Source organism: Hesperophylax consimilis, chromosome 13 (assembly GCF_061612785.1).
Source record: "Hesperophylax consimilis isolate HC1 chromosome 13, BYU_Hcon_1.0, whole genome shotgun sequence".
NCBI classification, from domain to species: Eukaryota; Metazoa; Arthropoda; class Insecta; order Trichoptera; family Limnephilidae; genus Hesperophylax; species Hesperophylax consimilis.
The window spans coordinates 21,569,149-21,583,539 of NC_142848.1; the positions used below are offsets into that span (position 1 = coordinate 21,569,149).

At 34.2% G+C, this 14,391-nt stretch overlaps 1 protein-coding gene across 1 annotated transcript in view; it reads left to right on the forward strand.

Moving 5' to 3' along the window:
- Positions 1-14,391, forward strand: part of LOC149418590 (uncharacterized) — a 156,352-nt gene that overhangs the window by 104,630 nt on the left and 37,331 nt on the right. Inside the window, exons 3-6 of the mRNA XM_089639125.1 lie at positions 6,523-6,677; positions 12,833-13,059; positions 13,706-13,826; positions 14,020-14,196. Coding sequence (XP_089495251.1) covers positions 6,523-6,677; positions 12,833-13,059; positions 13,706-13,826; positions 14,020-14,196 — 680 coding nt within the window. The remainder of the gene's footprint in view (positions 1-6,522; positions 6,678-12,832; positions 13,060-13,705; positions 13,827-14,019; positions 14,197-14,391) is intronic.

Below are 14,391 nucleotides of genomic sequence, written 5' to 3' on the forward strand. Positions count from 1 at the left end.
TACTCATGCTGTGTCGTACTGAGATAATAGAATTCAGTGGCGCCATCTTTAGTCAAAACCTCTGTACCAAAACGTTGGTAAAATTTCAATTACCGAACAAAAACATCCGAAAATTTATCTTGTTAGTTATTTCATAGATGTCAGAATTTTCTGTTTCCTACGTGTATTTTATTTAATTCTCCATTCTCGACCTTTCCGCTTCCCGCGGCATCTCAGTGACCGTGAAAAACTTATATTATTTACCTTTTTACGGTTCCAAAGCTCAAATTGCGGAACATGACCTGTTTGACAGCATTCTTAATATTTCAACAATCATTATTCTAGGATAGGCGATCTTAAAATCTCAAGTGATTCGAGGTTGATGTGTTCATATTATTTTATGTATTAATAGCACTGGCGTTTCGTGCATTTTTTCCAACTTTTCGCTCATCAGAAATTATTGTTGTATTTTCTTAGGTTTTTATTTTAATAATCAATAGGATAAATTGAAGGGTTATCTCGTAACGTACAAAGATAGCAATTTTAAAAATTACGACAAAATGTAATACATTTCACGACATTCAATGTGTGTTTTTCTTTATATCTTAGTACACTGTTATTCTTTTCCCATCCAAAATATGAATCTATATCCCTAGGTATATTATTTTATGCCAGCCTGCTCTATAATTTTCCACGAATTTATAAAGTTGTATAACTATATTTATAGTACCAGAGTCTTACGGCAACTTACGTAAAACCGAGAATAGAATTGGAACAGTTATTTTTTTGACGTAATCCACGTACTTCTATGTCACAAAAGTTCGTCTTTGTGGTACCGTTTTATAAATAACTAATGTGTTTCCGAATTTTTTGTGGTTATCCCTTTTACTAATCCTTTAAAAATACTGAAATCCCCGTCTTGATGGAATAAGGAAATATATTACTACGATAATAATAATAATAATTGGATGATTTTTATAGCGCCGTTTTTGTGCAAAATCACTTCAAGGGCGCTGTACAAATATGTAAAACATTTCTACAATTATCTATTTTATGACTAACTATATATGGAGATAATATACAGTACCATACTTACCTGGTGGGTCACTTGAGATTAACACTGTTTATTGTTTATTAGCGAAATTTAGATACGGTTCGCACGCACTGGACACAATTAGAAAATTGGACATAATTACACTTTTTGAAATTTATTTTAATAATATATATTTATGTTCTTTAATGAGCGTGTTTAGGAAAGAAAAAGTAAATTTTATGCTGGGCGGTATTACAGTAGGTACAAGGTTTTGATCAGAATTCACTTTCCTAAATGTGATTCGTTCCTCGGTATAAGACAGATTTCGAATAATGTAAATCCAATAAGAAAAGTGTGATTAGAATGTATTGTAGGCAATACTAATGCTAATCTCAGGAATGGTATATTTAATTTAAGGTTATGACAGCTTAAAAGGTAAGTTTTTAGTTTAGACCTGAATTCTGTTGGACGTGATATGGATCTCAATGCAATACAAACTATTTTACCTATATATACCTAAGTATTCGCACGGTTAATCGGTAATTACTAATTACGATAATCATCATTTATACAACATAACAAGTCTATTTCTACCCTTGGGAAGGCTATCGATTCTGAAGGTGGACGATACTTCTGAACCCTGGGTTTAGCAACGGCTCGTCCCTCGGATTATTACATCCAAATAGCTTGGCTAGGTGAGTATGACTGTATGATGACAATCAATCAGCCATAAGTATTATTGCGTGTAATATTGGCTCCTCCGCCGCTGCCAGGGTGACCTTCAGCAGGTCGCAATGTCAATGTCACGCTGGGACTTGTGACCCGCCACTGCCACTGTCGCTAAATGGCCGCTGTCGGAAGCCGGGATATATTTCATAATCAGGACCAGTCGGCAGAACCTACCAGTAGTATCTGCAATATGTTTTGTGCACCCTGTACAGAGCCGCCGCCGTCCTATCTGTAATGTGTACAGCGCACCAGGGTGACCGGAACAGAGGGCGGCCACTTGAATATGTCTCTGCCTCAGTCGAACTTTGTACAAACGGGCGGTTTTCATAACTAATTCAATTTAATTTTTTCTTCCTATTGGAGCTTGGTTATCATCAGGGCAACCTTCATCCTGCAGGCCGCAGTCCTGAGAAACTCTGCAGAATTTCAATCATACCGTAGGTATCGTCACGTAGGTTTCCAAGTCATGAGGTGAGGGGGTACGGTGTGTTCCGATTTTTTTCTTCCAATGGGTGGTCAATTGGGAAATCTTTTTCGCTCCTCATACTTTAGCCGAGATATTAGTTTTTTTTTTAATGTCCAGAATAATTTTGGAAGAACTTATAATATGTTTTCCCTATATTTCCAGGATAATTTTAGTATGCCATATACACATATAAACCTTTCAAAGACCTTTGATATTATCCTGTGCAATAAAATTATTCATTTGTGATATTTTATTATGTACAAGTTCAGTGTTTGTACAATAGTGAATATGGTATTATTCAAACTTTTCCTCCTACTCTGTATCTAATGTAACCTCGCGATTTTTGTTGAATTTAGGGAGTGTTGTTATTTAAGCGTAGTTCAATTTATGAAATTATTCTTGATGTAAAATACCTGGAGTTTTGATTTAACCCTTCAGTACTTTCAACACGGTTCAGTTTGCAATGTTTTCCATGTATTTCGAATGCTCTATACACATCATATTGTTTAATTTTCCTTAAAAACATATACTGTTTTAGAAACTAGATACAATTATCTTTCCGGTGTATGAATTTAAAACAAACATTACAATTGATAGATAATTGAAATTTTAATATCAAACGTGAAAGATGTTGTCAAAAACGCTAAACACATTTTCACTTAATTTTTTAATCCATTAATAGAAAGAATGAGATTATAAGATATTTCGAAAACACCTTCGTTTTGTTTTGGGAATTAAAAAAAATTTGTACCTTCACTTTTATCTCGTTCAAATAATAAAAAAAATATTTTTAATTAAACCAATATTAAATATTTAAGTTAAACCGATTGTTACGCGAAACATGAATGATTCATTTCGACTGTTTTTAGAATTTTATGAATGGATTCTTGTATGAATATTTGAGACAAACTGGAAATAATTATTATTTTTCTATCTATCGTCAAAAAATTATGTATTTCCGCATGATAGAAAAAAATTTAAAAATACTTTTATAAAATATGGACCCCCGGTCATATATTACCCTAAACCTCTGGAGGGGACTTTTAAGACACATCTAAAAAAAATTCCTCTGCGCCGTACATTTCTCAACTTTCTTTGTACTTTAGTAAACTTTAAACTTTGGATAACTTATTGATTCGGGTAACCGAGCAACTCAGAACAGTGGCAATTCAACACAATTTTGAAAAGTGAAATAAAGTCATAAAAAATAACCAACAAAAAACTGGGTTAAATTTAAATAAGTTACGGTTAGGTTTATAGGACAGTTGTTTCTTGTTAATTACTTCTATTGACATCAATTTTATTACATTTCAAAAGGGTGTTGAATTACCACTGTCCTGATTTGCTATAGAACCTTTATTAACACACGAGCGACTGTAGACTGCACTCCTAGTGCGGTCCTGTCAGTGCAGGTACCAAGTCATCTGCTGGTAGATACAGATAAGTGCCGCTTCGGCAGATTGCGTGGCACCATGGGGAACGATATGGAAGAAGGAAGCAGTTCCTGTTCTCTCCCACTCTCAGCCAGTTAGCCGAGTAATAGCATGGATGTATAATGTATACATATATTGTATTGCCTATTACTATTATACCACGCGACACGTCAAACAGATTCAAGTTCATGTGCGCAATGTGATTTGTCGTCATTTCTAATCCAACCATTCTCTCTATTTTTTTTAAGCGGGAGACGGTTTACACGTAGTTCCCGTGAGCACTTAGGCCATAGGCCCATTGTGCTATCTCCCATTTTACCTCAATCCTTTAACAACAACCCAGTCCCTTTAATAAAGTTCACCAGGGTTGTTATTGGGTATGTGGCTATGTCTTCTGGTTCTACAGTATGTCTCTCCAGGTATCTGAGCCTAGTTCCCACCAGGGCAGGACATTGGCACCATAGCTGATTTAGAGTCTCTTCATCCTCTTCACATTTCCTGCATCTATTGGTGTTTTCCACTCCCAATATCTGCATGTGTCTCCTGAGATGGCAGTGTCCCGTTAGTAGTCCTACCAGTTCCCTCAGCGTAGACTCGAATTAATTATTATTTACTCACAATAACTAAAAAGATAATACACAGTAGAATTGTTTTCCATGAAGATTTGAATAGAAACCAATGTCGCCACTGAGTACATTCTGGTTCTAGCCCAAATGGAATTAAATAGCATGCGCTCTGTTTATCTTACAATTGCCTGACATCGTACGAGTGTATGGCCGTCCCGTTATCCCTACGCATTGTGTCTATGCCTACATATCTACACATCGCTATATCGAAATTCAGCTCTGCTGCGGTATCATAATGTGAATATCAGAATTTTCTGTCGATTTCAGTGTTCTAGTTTATTCTCGTCAAATGCCATGCTTTTTTAAATACGTCTAAGTCATAGACATATGAATATTAGTAGACCTGCCCTAAGTGATTAAAAGCGTATTATCCCCACTCCCCATACCGGTTCCATTGGAGCCGGCTGTGCTCGCGTATGGCCTCAAGTGAAATTTGAAAACGTGACGTCATCATTCTTGTGCGAACTATGGTCGAGGCATCATCGGTTCATTTTACGAAATAACACGGCAAAATGTTGACTTGTACTATGAAAACTTGTAAAAATAGATGTGAAAAAGAGAATAAACCCAATTGTCGCATTACATTCCATATATAAGCATTATTTTAAGCATATTCACATCGTATAATATGAATCAGTTGTTACTATCACATCGAGAAACGTCTGGACGCGAAACACAAAGCTGGTTGGTTGCTGGGAAGTAAATTATGAACATTTATAAAAGTGTCTTAACTAAATACTTAAACGAAATATTAGACTCTGAAAATGGAACCGAATTTTTTTGCCGAATTTGGAATTCGCAAATTTGTTCATAACGTGGCGAGTAATTTGCGCTCCCATGTAAAAATGTCTATTCATTCAAAAGCAGGTTTTACTTTTAAGAAGTAAATGGTGATATTATAATGCGAGATGCCTATATACTGTCAGATTGATTTATTGACGAATCACAGTCAGCCTTACTCCCTTCGTTCTTCAACAGTTGATTTTACCCCTCGCCATTATCTTCTCGTCTATTAATTCCTATGTCTGTGGTCTAAGTATTTGAATTTCACTTTTCTTTTCATGAATGAATGAATGGAAATATTGGAAGCGTAAATTAACCCACTTCGCGACATCCGATCGAGCTGAAACTCGTTAGATAGACTCGTTGCCAATGACAATGCATTCTATCAAAAATCACGTACAAACACGTGGAGATTTACATATTCGCATTTCTCTGAAATTGGACGACATTACAGCAGTTAATATACGAAATAAATATCGGTCCTAGCCGATCGGCAGTTGGCGAGGTTGGTATAGTTGTCGACTCCAGTTCCTGGGTAGGAAAATTCAATCCTCAGTCAAAGAATTTTATTTTTTTTAGTTTTAAAAACATTTTAAAATAGAAGTTCATTTTATCTGATTTCACTTGCCTTTTTTTTACGCCACCTTTTTTCGTAATTAAGTTTTCAGTACAACGCTAATTTACACGTCTTGATAATAGCAGCCAATAAATCAAAGTTTTGTATTCTATTTTGAATAACTCTAATAACGCTTTGTTTTGCCCTTTTGATATCTGTTCAATCAAAATGACAGTATGTTTATTCGTGCAATAATTCAGAATGCAGTAAAATAATATTTATTTTTTTATTGTGTCCAGTCAATATAAATATTTCTATTTTACGACTAATATTTCTCACATAAATATTCCTATTTTACGACTAATATTTCTCACGCAGGGCCGGACCTGCAAATATTTCTTAAGGCGATGCCGTACGTAGTAATGCAAAATCATCTGTTTTTGGTTTGAAAATTTGGTCGCCTAGAAATGTTTCAGATGCTTTAATTTATACTGCGAGTAGAATACATCTTCGCCTTTGAAATAATCGAGTATTTTTTTATATAAGTCTTTTTATAAGCCCAGAAAAAAATAATGTATAAGGCCTATGAAAACTGCTTTAAAGTTCAAAATCTCCTACTTACGAACCCATTTTCGTTTATGATTTTATTGTATAATGTGGCAAATTAAGTTATTTATAAAATGATCGAAAAACATTAAATATTTATGCCTGAACATCCACAAAATAAAATAAAAGGCACTTTTTGGCCATGTTTTTTTCTTGCATTAATCAAAACAGGCGGATGGTGTTAAGCGGGAATTTAAACCTTATCACCACCTACGTAAGGGTTGTTATTGATAGCGGCGCAATTTAAAATATTACATGACGTAGTGCATCGCCTTAATGATAATAATCATAATGTTTTTTCTTCTTTTCAGTCGGAATAATCATTCTTCTGTTCGAGCTCGGCATTATTCCATTCAGTAGCGGGGGCTTCTACTGCAACGATCCTGCCATCTCCCTAAAGTTCAACGGCGACACTGTCACCAACACTTCGCTCATCCTGGGCTGCATACTTACCCCTTTCATCATGGTGAGTGCTAATTTGCATTATATTCTTTCTTCTTTAGCCGTTGTCCTATTGCCCATTCCAAATTCCCTGATGCACGAAGAAAAATGAGTATTGCTGATCGATTGAGTAAAAATGAGTATGATAAACTTTTAGTACATTACAAGTATATCCTAACACTTGTTCATGGACCTGCACCTTGCCTTGAAAATATACAGGGTGTCCGGGGGTAAAGAGCACTAACTTTGGGAGGTGATTTCTACATGATGGTAGAAGTAAAAAAAGAAGTTTTTTACCCATGCTAAAATATTTTTCGATAAAAGAATATTTATTTTCACATTAAACAATTCAACTTTTTACCTAAAAACTACCTTAAAACGTTGGAATTTCGAAAAAATTTACCTATCTTTTCTACTTCTAAAATCATGTAGAATCACCCCCTGAAGTTAGTGCACTGTATTCCCGGATACTCTGTATAATTACGAAATGCGAAAATATTATGAAATATACGAACACGTGTTTCGGAATGGAGATAATAAATTATTAGCTTAACAGTAAATCTGTTGGTTTTCCCAAATAAACAAAATAAAATAAAATAAATAAACCTGAGAAATTTGAAAATTTTCGTCTATTTACGTCCTGCTTTATTAATATATTTTCGCTTACGATAATAATTATAATTGTTTTTATTAGTACATTAGCGCACTCCCTGTAACATTCGTATTTACCATCTTCTCCTTATTTTAGTACGCTTACTACAGAGCCTTTGTGGATGTGATTTTTTTGTCGTTAAATTTTTAATTTGTCATCATCATCACGATCATACTTGAAATTATAACCATTGGGAGCGTCGTGACCGCTTGTATCTGTAAGGAATGCCGTCCAGCCCCGCCAGTCTTTTGCAAACAAAGAACACCGTCCAACTACCTACATTTATATTTTCATTTCATATTTTTATTTTTATTTTTTTATTTATTTATTTATTTAATACATGTTACATTATTATGAAATTTACATAAAGTAGATATAATGAATCACCATACTAGGCGGCTGCCTGTTTCATGGTGACCAATTGAGTGTAATTAATTTGTATGAAATATGAAATCTAGTGTAAACATATGAAATTAGTAACTATAGATGAAGCTAAAATTTTGGAAAAATTGTAATAAAAAGTAGAAGATAGAAATTAGAAAGGAGAAAGAAGTAAATTAGCATTAGATTGTAAAAATGTACATAATTATATATATAATTTTTAATATGTGTGCATGCAAGCACACATGTGTATATAGCAGCAGACATACCTATATACATATAACAGCACATGTATACATACACCCATATGACGCATCCTCACGCATATAAACAATATATACACCTCTATCTGAGTACTTGGAATAGGCTACTAACACTATAACAATCACACATCAAAAAATCCCCGAGCGCTTTCCTGAAACTGTCGTATTTGGCTATTGATTTTATTTCTAACGTTAAATTATTGAATATTTTTGGAGCAAGAAAGTTAAATTGTCTTTGTGCCATTGAGGTTTTTATTGGGGGAATAGTATAATTCGATTTGTTGGAATATCTTGTATTATGGGTCGATTCAAAAATATTTTTTTTCGTATGTTTGAATTTATAGTAGGAGGATATGTTTTTGACGTATAAGGATTTTATGTTGAGTACTTTGAAGTCGTTAAATAAGTCCTTCGTGGGGTGAATATAGTGTACTTTGTAAATAGTCCGCATTATCAATTTTTGAGCTTTAATTAATGGATCTAATATCGTGTTAGAGCATCCTCCCCAGACTATTATACCGTAAGATATAATTGATTGGCATAAAGAAAAGTATACCGTTTTCAGTGTATTTTTATTAAGAATATTTCGTAATGACCTGAAGATATATGCCAGTTTCCGTATACGGTTTGTAACATTTATTACGTGATCTTCCCATCGTAGTTTATTGTCAATTATTACACCCAAATATTTAATGGAATCTACTCGTTCTAGTGGATTGCACAGACAACTAGAGTTATCTCTACAAGAATGTATTTTTAGTGTATGATTGATTGAAGGCTGACTCGGAATATTAAGACTAAACGTTATATATTTCGTTTTAGTTATGTTTAAGGTGAGTAGATTATCATCCAACCACTGTTTAATAATTTGCAATGTTAGATCCGCTCTGTGAAATGTTTCTTCCCATGTCTTACTTTTTAGTACTAGGGCAGTGTCATCGGCGAAAGTGATTATATTGCCATCAATAATAGATAGTTTACATAAGTCATTGATATAAATGAGAAAAATTGTGGGACCGAGTACACTGCCCTGTGGCACACCAAAGTTAATGCTAGTTGAATGGGATGGTTTATGCGATGGTAGCTTAACACATTGCTTTCTGTCTGTGAGGTACGATTTGAACCAATCAAATGCCTTATTCTTTATTCCGATTTTTTTGAGCTTGGCTAGAAGGATTGGATGAGATACTGTATCAAATGCCTTAGCTAAATCCAGAAATATTGCCAGACATTTATCACCTTTGTCTAAGGCTTGTGTTATATGTGATGTTAGTTCTAAAATAGCTGAATCTGTATTGAGTCCTTCTCTAAAGCCATACTGGTTTGACGAGAGTATGTTATATTTTGTAAGATGGTCGATAAGTCTTTTTTTTACTATTTTTTCAATAATTTTTGATAGTGATGATAATAAAGAAATTGGTCTGTAGTTTGTTATGTCAGTAGGATTTCCGGACTTAAAAATTGGTTGAACTAGGGCAAGTTTGAGTTTGTTTGGGAATTCACCTTTAGTGAGACTGAGGTTTATGATATGTACTAATGGATGGATTATAAAGGGTTCAACTGTTTTTAGTATAATTGAGGAAATTTTGTCATGATTGCACGAATGAGAGGGCTTTAACTGTCTAATGGTTTGAGAAATTTCATCGTAGTTGGTCGGGTTTAAGGTGAGTATATTATCTGTTTCACTGGCACATTGATTGATAATGTCGGCAAGGACATTTTCATCGGTTGATGTCTTATTTAAAATCTTTGATGCTAGATTTTTACCGATATTGCAAAAGTATTCATTTATGTGATTGGTCACAGTGTCTGGATGGTCATTTAGGGAGGTGTCTTGGCCGTTGATGTTTAATTTATTGATTGGTTGTACTGGGTGATCAGTGTTAGATATTTCTTTGACGATATTCCAAATTTGTTTGTTATTATTACCGACTCTGGACAGTTTTTCTTTGTAGTAGTTTTCTTTTGTGGTTTTAATGATATTATTACATATATTTCTGTACTTTTTATAAAATATTTGGGCTTGAATGTCTGGATTATTGAGTAAGTTTTTGTGAAGCTTGTCCCGTTTTTTAATACAAAAAATTAGGCCATCTGTTATCCATGGTTTCAGTTTTTTATTTTTTGAATTATTCACATGGGATTCTTCAGTGACATCCTCAATATGTTGCAAGAGAGTTTCAGAGAAGGTATTAAAAGCAATGTCTACGTCTGTGGAGTTTAGAGTGGAGAGCCAATTTTCTAAAATAATTTTAGAAGTTAGTTTCTCGAGATTAATGTGTTTCTTTTTTATATTACTACGTGACGTTCCGGTAGTGGGTTTATTATGCATAAGACCAATTGCTATTGAGAAATGGTCCGTTATGGTTGATTGATATATAATTCCCTTTGCATTTTTTTTTGTTCGTAGAAATATGTGATCAATACATGAGTTACTAGTATCAGTTACTCTAGTAGGAGCATTAATATAAGAAATAAGCCCGTGTTGAGTCATGAGATTTTTATAGTCGAGAGTTTGTGATGCTTTTGGTTTAAGTAAATCTATGTTAATGTCACCGATCACCATTAGCTCTTCATTTGGTGTACAGTTAAATAAGGCCAAGTCTAAGGATTTAAGGAAGGATGAAATATTTTGGTGTTTAGGTGACCTGTATAGTGCAAGAATTGTGGTTTGGATGGTTTTTATTTTAAGGCAGTTGGCATTATCAATGATTAATTCAGAGATAATCGGGTCCAGCTCAGATTTTACATAGACAATTACTCCATCTGACTGAGTCTTATTATTTTGTGTATTGAAAACTGTAAATCCTGTAATGTTTTTGTGAGTGTAATTTGATTTGATCCAACATTCAGTTAAAATTATTATGTCAAAAATATTATTCAAATCGGCAAGTGTTACAAGAAGGTCATTATAGTTCTTATCAATGCTTCGAATGTTTGTTGAGAATATTTTTAATCGTTTATAGGGTTTTAGAATATTTATGCACTTTGAGGCATCATTGGTTTCAGGAGAAATCACGTTACCGTGGTTTTCTATTTGTAGATTAATATCAATCATTTCGTTTGACTAGTACCAGCTAATTGTATCACGAGCATGTATGAAGAGTATGGGTAAGTGTGATGAATAGATAAGAACAAGGTTGTGAACAAAGATGTAATTAAAACAGAGTTAGAGCATTTCCAGTAACTTTCTTTCCAAGATTTAAATAGTATTGAGGTAAATGTATTAAGTGTTGTCAAGAAACAACCGCAAATATTAATACTGGTGAGAAATATTCGTGTTAATAAAAGTGGTATTATTTGTTTATATGGTGAGAATGTCGAAAGATAGGGTAAAACATTAGAATTTGTGACAGTAGTTATGTCAAAACTAGAGGAATCTGTTAAGGAAGGTATGAACACATTATTTTGGGTAAATACATTATTGATGATGGTGTAAATCATATAAAAACATGTGAGTAGGACAATACGTATGGAATGATCTACTGTTTTCTTATAGAATATTAAAGAGTCTTTAGTTTTTATCAAAATTAATAAACTATGGTAAGAGTAATTACAAGATAGATTAGCAATTTTTGCAATAGTTATGCTGTTACAAGAAAGTACGAATATGTTAATTTGAATGGTTAATAAATGGAAAATAGTTGTATGGATCATACAAAAACATGTTAGGAAAAAAATATTTACAGAATGATCTATTTTTTTCTTGAATAATGTTAAAAAATAATGTGTTTGGATGATAAGAAGTAAAATATGGTGAAAATGTTTAACAACAATATTAGCAGTGATTACAAAAATTATGTTCATACAAGAGAAATCTACTAAAGAAGGTAAGAATACATTATTTAGAGTATTTAAATTGTTAAGAGTGATACGAGACAAAGAGAAACTTGCAAGGAAAATAATATTTACGGAATGAACAAATTTTTCCTTAAAGGGTACTGAAAAAACTCGAGTTTCAAACAAAGGAGATAAAATATAGTAAGAATAGTAAGTAGCAAGATTAGCAATTATTACAATAATCGTTCGGTTACAAGATAAAAATACTAAAGACAGTAAAGATGCATTATTTTTTGTATATACTTTGTTACTAGAGATCCGGCACATATAAAAACTTGCGAAAAAAAAGATATCAGCCGAATGATTATTATTATTATGTAGCACAGTAAAGAATGAAATACCTTTTATCAACCGTCACAGTGATTGACGTTTTTGTAAATATTCATTTATAATCTTCGGTTTTGCTTTCAGACGTATTAAAAAGACGCCTCTTTCGTTGCCGATAATTTCGATTCTACGGCTCTACAAATAATCGATGTAGCTCGTAGTTTTACCCTTTCCGCCAGTTATAATTTTCTTGTATGTATAGTTCCAAAGACTGGACTGACTGAATATTGAAGCAGGATGGGAACAGAACATTTTGTGGAAGAGGCGAAATTCTGACTCTGATGATTATGATTATGAGGGAAATCAGAAGGTGTCTTTTCGATGCAATAGATACCATCCCTATTGCAGTGAAGTTCGGTCGTGGCCAGGGGGGTTTAACTCCGATCGAAAATTGGAACCGAAATATTGTCACGTCATATGATTGCCTAACTATATCCACCAATGAAAAACTCTGAAAAGTCTATGGAATAAACTTTCAGAGTTTTACATATAATAAGTAGGCTCCGAAGGAGAATTTTACTGTCTATATATTGGCACATCTATGGTTTTCTAGGACCAATTTGTTTCATACAAAAAGCCCAAAGATATCGATCTAGTGAGTGGTTTATTTATGGTCGTAGCTCGGCGACAGTCTGCACCCTTCCATGACATAAATATCTCCCTCTGGTTCTATTGTCTATTATGAAGAGTAAAATACGTTTTTTTTTTTTTTTTCAGATATTAGTGGTGGAGTTGGTTCTCTACAGGCCGGAGAAGTTGTCGTTCTCCAACGCGCGGTGCAAGTCCGCCCTGAGCAATATATACGTTTGGTACCGTGAGTTCCTGGTAGGCATGGTGTTAACCTTCATCTTCATGGAGGTGGCCAAGTTCGTGGTGGGCGAGCCCAGACCCCACTTCCTGGACACGTGCGCGCCCAAGGAGGCTGACACGTGCATCACCGGAGAGTGAGTACATACCTACGTTAATACTTTTCATTATCATCAAAGTTTTCTCCCATCTCCTACAAAAATACTTCGTGTTATTTACAAATGTATAATAGATATTAATTAGAGCTTGCTGAGGACATAACTTTTTATTTTTTTTCCAAAATATAATAGTAGGTACCTACCAAATACAACACATTTTCATAAAAATAAAATTAAAATAATGAAAAACCTCAAAATTTTACGACTTTCAAAATAAATCTGATGTCGTTTCTGAATGATGCATAAGTTTTATTGTGTGTGGTATTTTGTACAGTTAAAAAATCATTTTGAAAAATGAATTTAAAAAATCAACAAATCTGAACGCTACCGCTTGGCTCTGACGTCATCTTATACCGCCCGCATAGGGTCGTAGGTCGTAGGCGGGCGAGTTCTCACATGACGTCACACATGGTGACGTCATGTGAAGAATTCCTTTGGCGCCACGTCATTTTTACAAGTTAAAAATTCTAAATTAATATTTTTATTTCTGGTAAAAAAATTCTATAACCATCAATTATTTGAATACATGTTGAATTTTATTTTTTGTAGTGTAGGTACCAAATGACCTCTGGGAAAAGTTGTTATTAAAAAGGTGTTTTTATTTACGGTTTATTTTGAATTGCAGGTTCATCACACACTACACATGCACCAACAAGGAGCATTCCGCATTCTTCGTCAGAGATTCCAGCAAGAGTTTCCCATCGGGGCACACTGCCTGTTCTGTCTTCGTGGCTCTATACTTATTTGTAAGTATTTTAGGTTAATGTAAAATAAATAAACATCCTCCATATTACAAATTACAACAGTAGATATCGTTTCACTTATATCAGCGGCCTGTTGGATCTGGTGGAAGGTTTTTATAAAACTATAAATGAACCCACTGATAATTATCTTTCATTGCACATTGACTGACTGACATGTTCTGTATTATTTTGTCAGGGTTACCTGCAAGCCAGGGTGTGCCCCCTCCGGCCGCGCGTGCTGGGGCCACTGCTGCAGGCACTGGTGGTGTCCTGGTCGATGGTATGCTCGCTCAGCAGGATCACAGACCACCGCCACCACTGGTGGGACGTGCTGGCCGGGTCCATACTGGGCGCAATCATGGCCTACTATTCTGTAAGCAAACCATTTGAATTATTACCTTTCTTTGATTTTCTCAACTTCTCTCATTTCTCTCTCCTTTCTCTCTATTTCTCTTATTGTTCCCTCATTTTATCATTATTGTCTCTTGTCTCTTTTCTCTTTTCTCTCTCCTTTCTCCTTTCTCCTTTCTCCTTCTCCTTCTTCTGCTCCTTCATTTTCTCCCATTAG